Source organism: Anoplophora glabripennis, unplaced genomic scaffold (assembly GCF_000390285.2).
Source record: "Anoplophora glabripennis isolate ALB-LARVAE unplaced genomic scaffold, Agla_2.0 scaffold386, whole genome shotgun sequence".
NCBI classification, from domain to species: Eukaryota; Metazoa; Arthropoda; class Insecta; order Coleoptera; family Cerambycidae; genus Anoplophora; species Anoplophora glabripennis.
Window position 1 is genome coordinate 279,905 of NW_019416767.1, and position 17,969 is coordinate 297,873.

General features: G+C 33.0%; 1 protein-coding gene across 1 annotated transcript in view; it reads right to left on the reverse strand.

Moving 5' to 3' along the window:
• LOC108910284 (lysosomal alpha-mannosidase) overlaps positions 1-11,717 on the reverse strand; it is a 43,146-nt gene extending 31,429 nt beyond the window's left edge. Inside the window, exons 1-3 of the mRNA XM_018714844.2 lie at positions 11,478-11,717; positions 7,576-7,657; positions 6,494-6,679 (exon numbers count right to left, since the gene is read on the reverse strand). Of these exons, the coding sequence (XP_018570360.1) occupies positions 6,494-6,679; positions 7,576-7,657; positions 11,478-11,685 (476 nt within the window). The 5' untranslated portion in view covers positions 11,686-11,717. The remainder of the gene's footprint in view (positions 1-6,493; positions 6,680-7,575; positions 7,658-11,477) is intronic.
• Between the last annotated feature and the right edge of the window lie 6,252 nt (positions 11,718-17,969).

A 17,969-nucleotide genomic window follows, 5' to 3' on the forward strand; every position in this document is an offset into this window, starting at 1 on the left:
TAACAAATAATCATTTAAACTATATGGTTCTAATTCTACTAACATTTTTTTAATCACCTTCTTAAATTTATGAAGTCCTTTAATATTTTTTATACTTTCCGGAAGTTTATTATAAAGTTTAATACATATATATTGTGGACTCTTCTCAGTTATAGCTAACCTATGTATTGGATAAGTAATGTTTATACTACGAGTGTTGTACTCGTGACCGACATTATGAATCATAAATATCTCTCTGTTTTTTACTACATATACAAGACATTCATAAACGAAAACTGCAAAAAGTGTCATTAACCTTTTTTTTTAAATAAACCTCTACATGTTTGACTATACTCTAATTTGTACATTATTCGTAAAACTCTTTTTTGTAACACAAATATTTTTTGGATATTGCTACTCCCCCAAAAAATTATTCCTGATCTCATACTCGCTTCAAAATTGGAAAAATATATCATACGCAGTGAGCTTTCATTCAAATACTTGGCAATGATTCTGAAACTATAACATATTTTGTTCAATTTGCTACATAAATTATCGATATGTGGTGACCAGTCCAAATATTCACTAATATATACACCTAAGAATTTTGTATGGGTATTGTATTTCAAGTGACCATCTTGCATTTGTAATTTATCTGTAGTTTCCATATTACTTTGTCGAGTTCTAAATAAAATAATATTTGTTTTCTCCACATTTAATAAAAGACCATTTTTTGAGAACCATTGCTTTGCATTAAGCAATAAGGTATTACTTAAATCAGTTACTTCCGGGTAATTTCTACCAGTAATAAGTAAATTTGTATCATATGCATAATTTGTTATATAACAATTTTTTACAATTATACTAATTAAGCCATTAAGATAAACTATGAACAAAATTGGCCCAGTAATACTGCCCTGAGGAATCTCGATGTTTTTATTTTTAATACTTGATTTTACTATTTTCCCATTATCAGATATTTGGACTCTCTGTTTTCGATTTGATAAATATGAGATAAACCAATTCAATGCATTCCCACGTATTCCATACTTTTCCAACTTTTCCACTAGATAAGAATAATTTAGGCAATCATATGCCTTAGAAAGATCAAGAAAGATTCCCAACGACAATTCATTATTTTCAAAGGATTCCAAAATTTGTTCTGTAAATTGATATATCGCGGTTTCAATTGACCTCCCTTTTATATAGCCATGTTGGCTATTATTTATTAAATTACAACCTTTCATAAAGTGTATTAGTCTATCACACATTGCCATTTCAAATATTTTCGAAAAGGATGGTAAAATACTAATGGGCCTATAGTTTTCAAACAATTTAGGATCCCCCTTTTTATATAACGGTTTGATTAACGAAAGTTTTAATTGTTCTGGAAATATAACAAATTTAAAAGAATTATTCATTATGTAACAAAGCGGTTGAACTATACATTTTATACATAATTTGACAATACTTGTTGGGATGTTATCATCACCACTTGTATGCTTATTTTTTAATCTACTGGCCAACTTCATAATCTCTTCAGATGATACAGGTTTAATAAACATTGATTGGCAATTTTCTTGTATGCTGCAAGTAAACGGTACATATTCAATATTGTTTACAAGTTGAGGTATTACATTGATAAGAAATTCATTATAATCATTAGCTGCTTGCAATGTATCTACATCAAAATAAGAATTACAATCACTTTTACATTTACCAATTATTTCATTATTATGTATACTCCACATGGTTTTTGTTTTGTTATCTGAATTTCTTATTTTTTTTGCCTGAACTAACAAATTTTCATATTCTTTTTTTGTTTCATTATACATGGTCTTATAATTTATATCATGATTTGACACTGTTAGTAATTTATCCAGCTTGTCCTTACATTGCTTTATTTGATCATTTGTTTTAAAACTCACCTTTTTTCTATTTTCTTGTCTCCACTGACATGGAAAACTTTCATTAAAAATATTTAAAAAGTTATTAATAAAAGAGTTCCATTGTTTATTGACTTCATTTATCTTTTCTTCATACACTAGATTCCAGCTTTGTTCTTCTAATACTCTCAAAAAATTTATTTTATTTCTCTCATTAAATAACCTTCTGTATTGATATGTTTGTTTGTTTACTTTTTCTAAAAAAAAGATGAGTTTTTGTGCAGTATGATCTGACGTGTACGGCTGTAAGATACATATCTCACAGTCTGTTTCATAATTTGTTAAAATATTATCAATACAACTTTTTGAAACTTGTGTTACTCTAGTGTACTCGTTTACGGTTCGTCGCAGTGGAAAAGAGTTTAGTAAAAAATCTATTTCCAAAATGTTTTTTATATTATCTTTTAGCTCAATATTAAAGTCCCCAGCAATAAATATCAATTTGTTTACATCGTACACTATTGACAATAATTGTTCTAATTTTTCGTAAAATTCTGTTATGTTACTACCAGAAGGTCTATATACACTAACCACTATTATTTGTCTTTTACTTATAGTACATTCAATGGATGCGAAAGATTGTTCACATTTTTTATAATTTTATACTTCAGACCAACACGACAGTACACTGCTGCACCTCCATTTTGCCCCTCTTCCCTGCAAAAGCTCGATGCCAGCGTAAACCCATCAATGCTGATTAGTTTCAGTTGCCATTCAGATTTCCAGTGTTCTGTTATTACAAGAAACTTACATTCAGGATGATCGTTTAACATTATATTTATTTTTTCTACACTATTTCCTATAGATTGCACATTTTGATGAATTAGTGATATTTTCTCTTTGTTTACTTTGTTCTCAATAATTTCCTTCTTGCCAGAAAAAAATCAAATTTGTTTATTCTCGAGTTAACTGGCCAAAAACTGGCATTATTTGCCTGCTCCTCAGGGTATCCCGTTACTCGATGGCCCTAGCTTAAGGTTGTATTCCTTGGACAATTTTAAGTCGGAAGTGCCTTATACACTTTGTCCAAAACTCAATAGTTAAGGAGTCAGGGGCAATATTAAATTTAACAGTAAATAAATCTGGTAGGCCATGTAATTATTTTGACATATTGTTATGGTGACATTGTTTATTCTTTGACGTTGTTATTTTAAGATTAATTTGACATGGTATACGTTTTCAAATCAAGTATATGCCGATATTCACTTTATTTACGGTTAATGTGACGGAAATTCGAGAGCGTCAGTGCGGGAATATCATCGGAGGTTTCCTCATCGAAGAATACCTAATAAGCAAGTTTTCATAAATGTGCATCATCAGTTGACAGAAACAGGTATGTTTCCTAAAGCTACTGCAGAACGTCTCGTGCAGTAACTTGCCGAAAAAGAAGCTATTATTAACATAATCGAAAATAGTCCCTCTACTAGTATACAAAGAATACAATCTGCTCAACAGTTACAACCAACAGACTATGCAGCGCGTGTTGACTTTTGTCGTTGATTGATTATACACCCACAGCTTTGTGGACAAATTATGTTTACGGACGTTTAATAGAGATGGAATTACGAATACCAGAAATTCACATTCATTATTATTATTCATTAAAGCATTATTAGTTAATCATTGAGGCATATTGGCTCGAATTTAAAAGAACCCAAGTGTTACTTATCAGATAGCAGGTGTAGGACACGCAATAGGCCTAAGTACTACCAAAATTCTAATGCAAGAGAGAGAAGTTTTTGGACAAGGCTATTCAAAGAAGAAATGTAATAATAATCCCATAATAATCGAAAGCATTGGAATGACAGGGACCCGTATACACAACGAATTTAATTATCAGCCAACATTAGAATTTCCTCTTCCGAAGAAAGCAATATGCCGTATTTACAAGTTTTCTTTTGAAAATGGCGCATTTATTTAGCAATCGCGAATATTATGATATACTCTACTAACTGGTGTTAATAGATTAAATCAAATACATACATTCAAATTACTTGTACATTGCTGAACATCATTATCACAGTTATACCACATATCTAAGTTATACAATGACATTTCTGAGATTTATTACTTTAGGCGACTGAAGTCTACAAGGTTAAAGGCAAAACGTAATTTGTTAGGTCCTATAAATTCGTCCTGTATCACAAAAATGTATCCTCCGAAGATAAAGATATTAAAACTTTTAAAAGTCACTCCGTAAGTTAAATTATAGTTATAGGACAAACAAATACTTGAATTTTTATCAACTACTTCATATTTCAGTACATATATTTATCTTGTAATTATTATCAAATATGTTGCCCTTAATTGTTAGCAACCTTGAACAGTAAACATGTCTATAATCTCTAACAATAACGATTGTTTACTTTAGATAATCTCATATTGTGGTCTCTCAGCAACACAAATCCTACTTTTATGTAAATACTCGTCTTAAATATCACCGAGGTATTTTATACTTGAGATAAATGGATAGCATCTCCACAAGTGTTGAAAAAAGGTCATGGAGGAAATGCTGATTCTATTAGTAATTTCAATGCATTTAGTGAATTAAAAAAAATAAGAAATAATATCCAATGCTAACGATAGCTAAGAGATCAGTTGTTTTTCTCTATTTTTTTCGCTGCTTTTGATTTAATTTGCGACAGACAATGATAACTTCAGAAGAATTCAATACATTCGATTAAAATTCACGAGAATACTTTGAAATTAAATGTTTTTGAAACGAAATTAATTTTGTACTCCAAATATCAAGTCCCTTAGAAAACCAGGTGCCCTTTCCAGAAAAAAAAAAGATCCGATAAGATCATATTTTTGGTCGGACTAGCCGGCTGACCAGCTAGCCCCTCAGGGCCCGCCCCAAGCAAAAATCGTATCTACGCCCGATTGTCTAAATACTACAACTTATATGGTAAAATTGATCTAGTTGAAGTAAAAAGCTTGTTTTTCTGTTTTTTTTATCTACGTTTTAACTGAAAAGGAAAACGTATGGCCAATGTGACCATATTGAAGGCCTAGGCATGGATAACGGTGATTATTTAAAGATGCTCTCTCTGCTAAATCTCGCGTATACTCATAGTCCGAGAGCCCGTGGCATTTTGAGGGTAGTCATTTTACCAAGGCTGATTTTCACACATATGCGAGGTCTTACATGATACATAAACCAAACGACCTTCAGCTGCCTATCTTCGGGTGGAAGTGGGAGTAATAGAGCCACCCCCGCGGTGAAAAATGTACCAAAGCTGTTTATGTACTTTATTTATAACAATAAATGATAAAAAAACACGTTCAGCTGAAAAAATGCCGGTGGAAAACGCTTCAGCTACTCGTATAAAGGTACGAGAATCATATACAAAAAATTTTTAGTAGGTACCAAACGAGAAATCCATTTTAATGATAGTATAGAATGTGTATGTTATAAAAACAAAGCTTCAGGTGAGCACACGTCGAGGGAATAACTATGGTCAACAATATTTTGAGAAGTGAATGACGTTTTAGTATCTATGATATTTGTGTAAGTGTCTCACCTACAACTACTACAGTCGAAGGCCGAAACTTATACATATATCTGCTATGGACAGGGCAGATCTGTTTTGAGGTGGATGTGAGAGGGGGCAAGCAAATCTTTTCTGGATTTCCTTCAGTACAACTTACATAATAAAAGTGTAGATCCCTAGATTTGGGCGAGATCCGGAACATTTTCAAAATTGCAAAAATGTTTAAAATTTTTTTAAAAATATCTACTTTATCTGAGTTTTTTTACTTATATCTTAGAACCTATGCATTTTGGTAGAATATTGAAATTGAAAAGGAAAAAAGTTTTAGAATTAAATTTTGCACAATACTGTAAGTAAAAATGTTTCAATTTATTACCGATGTTGCAAAATAGCAATAATTGATAAAAAAGACAAAATAATCAAGTTTTTTTAATAATTTTTTAAAAATATTTGAATTGCTCCGAGGGCGTTCTAATTTTGTTAAAAAAAACTTTAGAGTATAATAAAACAACACACCAAATTTCATTGAAATCGGTTCTATAGTTTTCGCAAAATAATTTTTTGAAAAAATTTTGAAAAAAATGTTTTGAATTTTCAAAATGTTGCATAGCCTCAAATAAAGCATCTAGATACTTAAAAATTTTGTCACATAGAAAAGACCCCTCAATGTTTCAAATTGTTTTTGAAAAATTGAAATCGGTTGATTAGGACGGCCACAGTAAATTTTTAAAGTTAACATTATTTTTTTTTATTTTTAAACTATTAGATTACATTATCAATTTGCAATTTAGTTTTTTTTTAATTATAAAATAGGTATTTTATAAATTTTTCAAACATTTTTGCAATTAGCTTAAACGTCTCGACAGGCGACAAAACGTGGTTGAAGGTGACTACGTCGAAAAATAGAAAGATACATACCTTTCTGAATATGTACTTAACTTTTTCATAAATATACTGCCGTTTCGATTTTTAAAAAATTGAGTACTCTTACTTTGTGGATATGCCTTGTAAGATAAGAACCAATGATCTACTGTGTATTTTTACATAAAATTGTTTTGTATGTCTATACGGCACCTTAATCCCCAAGTAAACTGGTCGATCGTAGACTGGTAATTGGCACAAGCCTCATCATTCATTGACCAGGCTCCATTTACCATTTCAATTTGTCCGTTGTCGACTAAATATTTAAATTTCTCCCTCATATCGTCAGTTTGGGATTTCCACCATTTCCAAAAGAACGCAGTTTCTACTTGAATGTACCTGCATAAATAATAATTGTTAGAACTTTTCTAAAATTAAAAATATTTTTATGTCGGACAGAAGAAATAATATGTAGTCGGTTTTCATTCGAAACATAGTCGAAAAGATGGTTTACAGGTAAGCTACAATCTCCTAATGCTTCGAAAATAAAAGTTCGTATTTCTAAACAAATTACGTTTCAAATAGGTACAGATCCAAGTTTGTTGTACTTAGTTTTTTTTTTTCACTAATGCTAAAAAGTTATTTTGTTTAATACTTAGTTGAATGATGATGAACAAGATGTCGTTATATAGCGACTGTAAAAAGAGATATTCATGGTATTCATTCTGTTCATTCTGATTATACTTAATTTTCTCAAAACTACTAAAATACAAGTAGTTCTTGGAAATTTTATTATTCATTTCTCTGTAATCTAATTTTGTTTCCAGGGTATTAGCTATTATTTCTGCAATACATAAAAAACACAAAACCTGTGATCTGTAAATATAATAAAAATATAGATTTCTAAGATTTCTAATGATAGACTCTGACCTGCGCAACAAATTTTATGTTTTTTTAATTCAAAATCATAAGATTTTTCATATTATGATCACATTGTTTCTGTACAATTTGTTTATTATATTTTAAAAAAATATATATAACAAAACAACAAATGAGAATTTGTGAAATGTACTATATTTGATTTTTTGCAACCATTTCAATTTTGCTGAACTTTTAAAATTTGTAATGGCTATAGAGATTAATGACCATAATTGATTGAGTTTAGTTCATTGCATAGTGTCGAGAATTAATATTAAATATAATTCGGAAGTGAACTGATATGTGGATATTTAAATAGTAGGTATATATTATTACAGTACAAATAAAAATATTTATTTAAAATTTAAAAAAATTACCTTCTGTCTGAGTTTTCCATGAGAGCTTCTACAACTGAAGTTATAATATACTGGACACCAGCCTGCTGAATATCAGTTTTCACTGAAAGAATAGTGTAATTTTTATAGTTATGTGAAGTGAAGTACCTAAGACAATTAAACTTGCGTCTTAACATCAAACGGACCTCTGGCAACTCTCACCCAAAAAAATTTAAATAGGAAGAAATGTTCTATATAAAAATGTGTCGATTTTTATTTTTTAGAAACTGCGAATTCTTTGTGTGAAAATGAATTAAAGAAATATTTAATATTCAGATAATTCTCGAATGGTGTTCACTCAATTTCGTACAATAATACTTTATTTTCAAAAGCTGTCGTAACATGTTTATCTACATATTATCCATCGAATAATTTAAAAACTTTTAACAGTTTATTAGTGGTTTTAAGGCTTTTGCGCAGTCACCACTGAAGATGCTGAAGAATGGCGAAACGTTTGCAAGTATTGGTATAAGCCACGGTACAACAACCTGAAAAACCATAGTGATTCAAATGAGATTTACTAATTTTTTACATTTATGTCACTTGGGGCGATTTATTCACCCCTTAATAAAGTTAATTTTCAATTAAATCTATATCTTTCCCATAAAAATAAAAAACGTAGGGCACAAGAAACTTCACACTTGACAAGTTAATGTTTTTGGCAGTTGAAAAAGAACTGATCCTATCTACTAAAACTTTTATATTGGGGCTACCCGGGCTGAGGTGTGTACTCGACGGCGTTATATTCAATTTAAAAAATTGTCATAATTTTTAAACTTACCCTGTAGAGAGTTACAGGGGAAAGGGGAATCGAATTTTCATTGGGACGCTCTGTATAAAGTTTCAAATCCTCTAGTGACATAATCAGGTATTCTAAATATTAGATAGTATCAAAAATCAAATTGAAATAAATGATAACTTGAGTAGACATAGATAAAATAATAAAACTCTTACATTTGCGTTATCATTAGTATATGAAAAATTATTATTTCTATTACCAGTTGCTAATTTAATTTCAATAGGTATCAAAATATTTACAATTAGTACATCATTTTCATCATTAGGAACAGGATAGCACAGCTTTGAAATTGTTTCTATTGGTCAATTAAAACTGACATCAAAAATCAATTTAATTTCGATTGGAATATACAGGGTGTTGCATCACGAGAGGGACATGGCTTAATGGGAGATAGAAGACATCTAGGGTAACTAGGATCGCCTATAGAAATAGCTCATTGGCCATTCTTTATTAAGATACAGGGTAATTTATGATTTTTGGTCAAAACTGCTTTATGTCATAACTTTAGTAGGGAACGGAATAATGGAATATTTGATAGGGTTAATGTACTCACGATACTTCATATATGCATGTATGACAGCAAAAAAATCCAGGTTCGGACTGTAAAAATTGTTAATTTTTTGTGCAAGTCTACAAAACAACTGAATGTATTTTTTTGAAATTCCGATACGATATTCGGAAAGCGCATAAAAAAGTGAACTTAAAGACGTGTTTCTTTTTTTTGTTACACTTTGGTGGTTATTTAAATAAGCTATTGAATATACGAGACTACGGCTTCTAAAACAAAATTACGTAAAGGACACATGATAAAATGGTTTTGCAATTAAAATTAGTGAAAGCTTAATTGAGGGTAGATGTTATAAATAAGCACGCACATTTTAAACGTCATTTTCTTTAAATAATATATATCCAGGTCCGGACTGCAAAATTTTTAATTCTTTTTGTAACTAGAAAACATCGCCCCGTATTTATTCCCATTCCATTTCTTTGGTATTGAAAAGAACATAAAAAAGTAATCTCAGCGACATGTCTCTTTTTCTTGTGACATTTTGATGATTATTTAAATACGTCTGATAAAAATACATGACAAAAAATAAATTATAATCCGTAGACTTCGATTGCCATTCATGTAGATCTACCCAAACATTTACAGTAAATCTGTACTGTGAATTACATAAGCGTTTGCAGAAGGGTATTGCTGTGCCCATTTATAGTCGTTTCTTGAGTAATTTATTTACCTCATTTTTTGTAAACTGCAACTCATTAATAAATAAGGTTTTGTAAATGACCGGACGGTGGTTAGGTAATCAACGCGAAAAAGCCATGAGTGAATGTGGTATCCACCGGTTGGCTTTCTCGCGTTATCTAACCACCGTCCGGTGATTTACAGAACCTTATTTACAGACGAAGCGCAATTTACAAAAGATGGAATGAATATGTAACTCAAGGAAGGACAATGAATGGGCACAACAAAACCCAAATGCAAAATGCTAATGTCATTCACAATACAGATTTTCTGTAAACGTTTGGATCGGGCTTGTAAATGGGCATTAAATAGGGCCACATTTTTTTGAAGAGAAATTAAGTGGTAACGTTTATTTAAACTTTCTTCAAACAATCCTACACAATCTCTTAGAAAATGTCCATATGAGAGGTATGCTCTTTCAACACGATGGAGCTCCACCGCATTTTAGCAATCAGGTCAGAGAGCACTTGGATTATGAATATCCAAACAGATGGATTGATCTTGGCGGTCCATACGAATGGCCAGCGAGGTCTCCAGATTGTAATCCTTGCGACTATTTTTTATGGGGTCACTTGAAAGCCGAAGATTATAAGGTCGAAATCAATAATAGGGACCAATTGATCGACCGTATCATTACAGCTTGCGATGAAATACGAAATGATCCAGTAATTATACGTCGAGCAATTGGAAACTTGAGTAAACGAGTAAGAAAATGTATCGATGTTCAGGGAGGCCACTTTGAAAATTTGCTACAAAATTAATTTAATATTGTAAAGTACATTTAGACACCTATTATTTTCTTTGTATTTTATTGTTATTTGTTTTCCGTGCTTTATTAAAAGTCTTTGTTCCTATTTGCTTTTATTATTTCTATTTTTTAGAAATCCTATTTACTAAAACGAATAAACTACTATTTTTATCATGTATTTTTTACTTACTCATGTCATGTGTTTTTTACTTACTAGTATTTTCATTTTAAAAGCCTTGTTACCATACATTGAATAGCGTATTTAAGTAATCTTCAAAGTGTAACAAGAAAAAGAGACATGTCGCTGAGATTACTTTTTATGTTTTTTTCGATAATCGTATGGGAATAATAAATTTTGCAGTCCGGACCTGGAACACATATTATTTAAAGAAAATGAGGTTTAAAATATGCATGCTTATTTATAACATCTACCCTCAATTAAGCCTTCGCTAATTTTAGTTGCAAAACCATTTTTATCATGTGTCCTTTACGTAATTTAGTTTTAATTTAATGCTTATTTAAATAACCACCAAAGTGTAACAAAAAAAAGAAACAGGTCTTTAGGATCACTTTTTTATGCTCTTTCCGAATATCGTATCGGAATTTCAAAAAAATATATACAGTGTTGTTTTCTAGACTTGCACAAAAAATTAACAATTTTTGCAGTCTGGACCTGGATTTTTTTGCTGTCATACATGCATACATGAAGTATCGTGAGTGCATTAACACTACCAAATATGAACCCATTATTCCATTCCCTACCAAAGTTATGACATAAAGCAGTTTTGATCAAAAATCATAAATCACCCTGTATCTCAATAAAGAATGGCCAAGGAGCTATTTCTATAGGCGATCCTAGTTACCCTAAATGTCCTCTATCTCCCATTAAGCCATGCCCTTCTCGTGATGCAACACCCTGTATATTATTTTTTCAGGAAATTTTAGAATCTAAACCTAAAATTGCTAAATTGTACCTATAACCAGGCAAAAATTCCGAACCATTTTCTGCTAATTACTTATTTTGATTCGACTGATTTTTATAAATTTTTATCACTTATTATTATTATTATTATTAATTCAAGAATACTTACTTCCATAATAGTATTGATCTACTGTTTTCAACCAACCCACATCATCGTGTGAATGAGGCACTAGATGTACATTTATTTTATTTTTATCAATATTGTGACATTTTACGCAACCTATTTGTACATCTAACCTGTCCTTTATATTCTTCAGAGAAGCAGATTCATTACCATTCACTAGCAATAAAACACAAATCGAAATAGCCAGAAACATTTTATCGAGGTGTGTACAACGCGAAGGAAAATAATTGTTAAAGTTGTATAAATAAATTAATGTGTACATCGTTTTCATCAAAATCAGAGATATGGCTGATAGGTGATAACATTTTTAATAAAAAATAATTTATCTGAAGCACTTCAGAAATCATTGTACTATTTTACACACATTTACAAAGTGAGCCTATAATAAACAAGAATAAAGATAAATAAACAAGATATTCAGAATAAACAAAAATTTGGCGTCCTCTATCGGCTAAACGGAGCAATTTTAGAAATAGGTAAATTGGCATTAATCTACTTATTTTCAGTCAAGGAGTCTGTGATCTTCCGTTGTACACGTAATATCCGGTCACCTTGTATTGTGAGAACTACCGACAATAATAAGTTAGCTGCCTTAGTCTTGTTGAACTATAGTAAAGCGTTTGGTACGATTAATCGCATAATTAAATTGACTTCAATTTCTTTAGTTTCTTTAACTGAAAATTATTTTACTGACAGTAGTGTCATATGAAGACTGCGAGCAACTACAAAGAACCCCGCAGAAAACATATGGAAATTGAACACCGGTCAATTTCTATGAAACTTCGTATTTTGATGGTCCTCGTCATGCTGATCAAAAGTCTCAATGGGCACGAAGCCCTACAACCTCTTCCAACCCCCCAAAACCACCCCCAAAGATCAGAGTAATGAACTTGACGGATTACAGGCAATTGGCTTACCGTAGTATTTCACTACTGTAGTCGAACCTATAGACATACCATAACTAGGCTTACGACTATTTATGGGCACCGAGCCCTACAACCCCCCACCAACCGACCAAAACCACCCCCAAAGGTCAGGGGGATACCCTTGACAGATTATTGGTCAATAAAACTACCGAAATATTTTACTACTGCAGTCGAACCTACAGCCACTCAAATTGTAACTAGGTTTAAGACTACTAAAGCCTCCAAAACACTTAACCCCCCATCCCTGTCCCTCCCCACCAATTACCAAAGCCTGTCATATGACTTTTCCCTGCTTACTGGTTGTGTAACAGTTTAATTGTAAATTCCATCTCACAGCCACCTAAACGATCACCACTCTATACTTTCCGACGTCGACTCCCGACAATTGAACCACCCACCCCCAACCCAAATCCCACGGTTGGGGTCGGACCAACCCCAGTTCTTATCGAAGCCTGACATGATTTTTCCCTGCTTACGGCTTATGAAACTGTTCAATCTTGAATTCCATCCTACACCCATCTTATTGTTTAATACCCTTTAACCCACAAAAAGTACCATAAGATTTTTTGCTGTTTGTAGGATGTGAAACCCTGGCTGTAGGTTCGACTGCAGTAGTAAAATATTTGGGTAGTTTTATTGACCGATAATCTGTCAAGTGCATCCCCCTGACCTTTGGGGTGGTTTTGGGGGGTTTATGGGGGTTGTAGGGCTCGGTGCCCATTGATAGTCTTAAGCCTAGTTATGTAGGTTCGACTACAATAGTGAAATATTACGGTAAGCCAATTGACCTGTGATCTGTCAAGTTCATTACCCTGATCTTTTTGGGGGGTTGGAAGGGGTTGTAGGGCTTCGTGCCCATTGAGACTTTTGATCACCATGAGGAGAACTATCAAAATACGAAGTTTTAGAAAAATTGACGGTGACGGTGTTCAATTTCCATATGTTTTGTGCAGGATTCTTTCGCTCCGGATTCCAATACAAACGACGAGCGGCGCTACAGAGTCGAAAACCGCTCCGACCACCGATATATTGCAGAGCCAGAGTATGCTTGTGGGCGATGTTGCAGTAGACCGAGGAACCGCGTCAGACAACGTCGTCCGCCGAAAAAGAAACTCCAAAAATCACTCCTATTTGCAGACGTTTGAGGGCAACGTCAGTTTCCCGAGCGCCGACATCGTACTGTAGATCGCCCAGATTTCGAAGCGCTCCTGTTAATAAGGCGATCGAACGTCGACTTTGACTTGTAGTTATATAACCAGGTACAAATCCCTGGCCAGTGCCTTTGACGTATTATCAAATTTAAAATTGCGAACTTATATTAGTCTGTTATTTACTATTATTACTATTTATTCAAATCTCGTTTAAAAGTAACACAATCGAATAAACGAATTACTTACCATTAGACGATATGTTCTACAAAAATTGTTCTACGTTGTTTCCATGTGCTAATAAACATGTTTCCAAAACGACGATAAAAATTCTGTCACCAAAAACACCACACCACACGTTCACTGAAAACGATTGCAGGAACCGAGATCTCTGAACGGAGGATTTGCATCACACCAATAAAGATTTTACACGTTGGCTAAGTAATACTGCAACACCCAAGGCACGTGCATGTGTTTTCTCGAAAACAAAAGCATTTAGACTAACAGTCACTTAATAAAAGTCGTTCATTTTCGTATCACCCTTTTCAAGGAACGCACTTATTTCAGAAACACCCTGTATAGGGTCCCGCTTCATAAAAATTGGAAATAAATTGAAAATAATTTTCTTTCTTACTCTTTTGATAGTACCTATATTTCAATGAGTTTAAAACACCGTATGGAAAGAATTGAAACACCTTTGTATACTTATTCTTTTCTTATTCTTATATTTAACCCTCTACTTATTCAGGGTGTGGCGTGTATAATCTATAAAAATTAAACTACAGCTTCCTAACAATATTTGTAATAGAAAAGTCTTATACGAAAAAGTTCTATCTTCGTGCTTTTTTTGTAAATTAAAGTTCATTTATTCAACGAAAATGAAGGTCGACCCTGTGTTATTTATTAAAAACGTTGGAAATGTTTTTATGCGACCCGAGATGCAACCTTATAATTTAAGTCAGTATAATCTAATACTAGTAATACTAAAAGAAGGTTAGGTTGCATTGTCAAAAAATTTGTGCAGTCAACTGATTTTGTATTTGTATTGAATTCATTATTCACTTAATTATTAAATATTAAGCATCGTTCATCGACCCATCGGTGTTAAAAAATGAAAGATTCCAGACAAAAGTTTTTATTTTGTGATTCCACGAAAATGACAGTGTAATTTTCATAAAAAAGTAAAAAATAGGAATAGCGGGCCGATTACATTAAAAACAAGATTCTTATTTCTTACTTTGCTTAATTTTTAGTTCGTGCACAAACTAGTTTTACAATAAACCCAGAAAACAATGCATGGTGCAGCCGGAGAAAATGCACTCGCGTCGACTAAGTTGTACCGGGAACGATGGCCGCAACGTCACCCACCATGTGCAAATACAATCCTACAGTGCGTTCAGTGGCTGTGAGATACGGGAAGTGTTATTCCTCGAGGAGAAGGACGTGGTCAGCAAGTGAATCTTAATGTTGAAGATGCAGTGTTGGAAAATCTTGACGAAGACCCCACAATTAGTACTCGACGACTCGCATAGCAAGTAGGCACCTCATCTCGCATCATACAGGTAGATCGCATCTTAAGGCGCCAGCTGTTGCACCCCTATCATCTGCAACCAGTACAACAGATTTTTCCCCCGGATTGTGGTCAACGAATGCGTTTTTGCAGGTGATTTTTACGGCAATGTGCCAATCAAGTAGACTTTTCTGCTTATGTTTGTGTAACAGATGAGGCGACATTTACCCGTGATGAAGTGAATTTCCATAATATGCACATATGGGCCTATGAAAATCCTCACGCGATTAGGGAAATTCATTGGGGGGTCCCTATTTCTTTGAAGGATGTCTAAATAGACCAACATATGTTCACTTTTTGGAGTACCGGTTGCCTGAATCATTGGACGATGTGGCGTTATAAGTTCGGACACGCATGTTTTATCTTCAAGATGGGGCTCCCCCACGCAGTACTCGAGAAATAACGACACTTTTGAATTAAATGTTTCCTCAGTGATGGATTGGACGCTTTGGTCCTGTGCCATGGCCACCTCGGTCACCCGATCTAACTCCGATGGACTTTTATCTTTGGAGTCACTTGAAGTCATTGGTTTACAATACTCCAATTGCTACGGTGGAAGAATTGCGAAACCGTATACTTGAAGCTGTTGACATAATTAGGGAAATACCTGGAATCTGGGAAAATATTTCCCAAAATTGGGTGCGTCGGTGCCATGTCTATGTATATCCGCGCTAATGGGGATCAATTTCAACATTTTCTCTAGAAATGGTAAGTTTTATTTCATTTTGTTTCATATTTTAATGGAGTTTGTTTAGTGCACGCAGTTGGCAACTACAGATGCTTACGGATGTGGTTTTGTTTGCGAACTCTTGTGGTAACAACAATGCATTTAAGATAGTAATTACTATTAATTACACAGCCCCACAAAAAGTATCGGATCTGGTATTCAGACCCATGTATTTCCATGTATTTTTTCCGCTGAATCCGAATCTGCTTTCAGATTTGGCCCAACAGGTCTGAGTTTTCGGGAAAATTCAAAAAACAGGTCAAAATTCACAAAAAACATCATTTACGATCGACGAAAGTTATAAAAAATCAAATTATTCTACCAGCTCACTAGACGTATGATTTTTCACTCGTTTAGTTGCAATTTATCATCATAGAGTCAGACAAGCTGGTCCAATTTCATTCAAAAACAGAAAATAGATCAAAACGCCATTTTCATGGCATAAATCGTGTTACATCTTTCTATCCAGTCGTTCATGCATAAATACACATATTTATTCATCCACCTGTACCACCTATAAAACCCACCCATCCATATACTTTTATGCTGAGAGATGAGATAACAGCCTAGAAGATTGAGAATGCAATAAGACTTGTAGAATACTCTACTTTCTAAAAAAAAGAAAACGATATCTATAAATCATTCTTATTTTTGTTGCTATAACGTATTCTCTTTTCTTCAAAAGTTCTATGCAAAGGGTTACGTTTTCGTTTATTCGTTTTATTTTTCTTTTCTCTTTTTAACAACCAACAAGTCCCTACATATGCAAAGGGCGAAAATTTCCGAATATTTCTGAGGCGAAATTGAAAGAATTCGATGGACTTCAGATTCGGACATTGTTCAAGGATGCAATATTTTTCACTACAATGAGTAGCGTTGAGAAGAGTGCTTGGACTAGTTTCAAAGTTGTAGCGACAATTTTTTTAGGAAACAACAAGAGTCCTAAATACGAAGAAGTTGTATTAAAACTAATAAAAGACTTCCAAGACCTGGGATGTTTGATGGACTCAAGTTGCACTTCCTTTATTCACATCTGGATTGGTTTCCTGAAAATCGTAGATATTATAGCGAAGAACAAGGCGAACGATCTCATCAGGATATGAAAGTTATAGAATAGCGATATCAAGAAAATAGGATCACAACATGATGGCCGATTTATGTTTGTTCTTAAAAAGAGAAACGAAAAATACAGGGACTAAACGAAAGCGTAACCCTTTGCATAGATCCTTTGAAGAAAAGAGAACAAGTTATAGCAACAAAAATAAGAATGATTTGTAGATATCGTTTTCTCTTGTTTAGAAAGTAGAGTATTCTACAAGTTTTATTGCATTCTCAATCTTCTAGGCTGTTATCTCATCTCTCAGCACAAAAAGTACATGGATAAATGGGTGGATGGGTGGGTTTTATAGGTGGTACAGGTGGATGATAGAAAGATGTATGAATTCATAAATGGGTGGGTGGACAAAAAGATGGAACTAGAACTCTGCAACACGAATTATGCCATGAAAATGGCGTTTTTAAGCATTTTGATCTATTTTCTGTTTTTGAATGAAATTGGACCAGTTTGTCTGACTCTATGATGATAAATTGGAATTAAACGAGTGAAAAATCAAACATCTAGTGAGCTGATAGAATAATTTGACTTTTTATAACTTTCATCGATCGTAAATGACGTTTTTTGTGAATTTTGACCTGTTTTTTGAAATTTCCCGAAAACTCAGACCCGTTAGGGCAGATTCGGATTCAGCGGAAAAAATACATAAAAATACAGGAGTCTGAATACCAGATCCGATGCTTTTTTTTTGTGGGGCTGTGTTATTATAATAATATATATAAAATAGAGAAGAATCCTTCTATCTTTCAACGACGATTTGTTTACGCGGCTGGTCTACAGCACGTAACTCACTGACAGGACCGTTCCAGAGAAAATATTTTGATCCATAATTGAACTTTAATTTACAAAAAAAAAAACGAAAAAATAGAATTTTTTCGTATAAGACTTTTCTATTACAAATATCGTTAGGAAGCTATAGTTTAATTTTTATAGAAAATACACGCCACACCCTGTATAAATTGGACTAAAAAAGTAATAATTAGAAACAAATA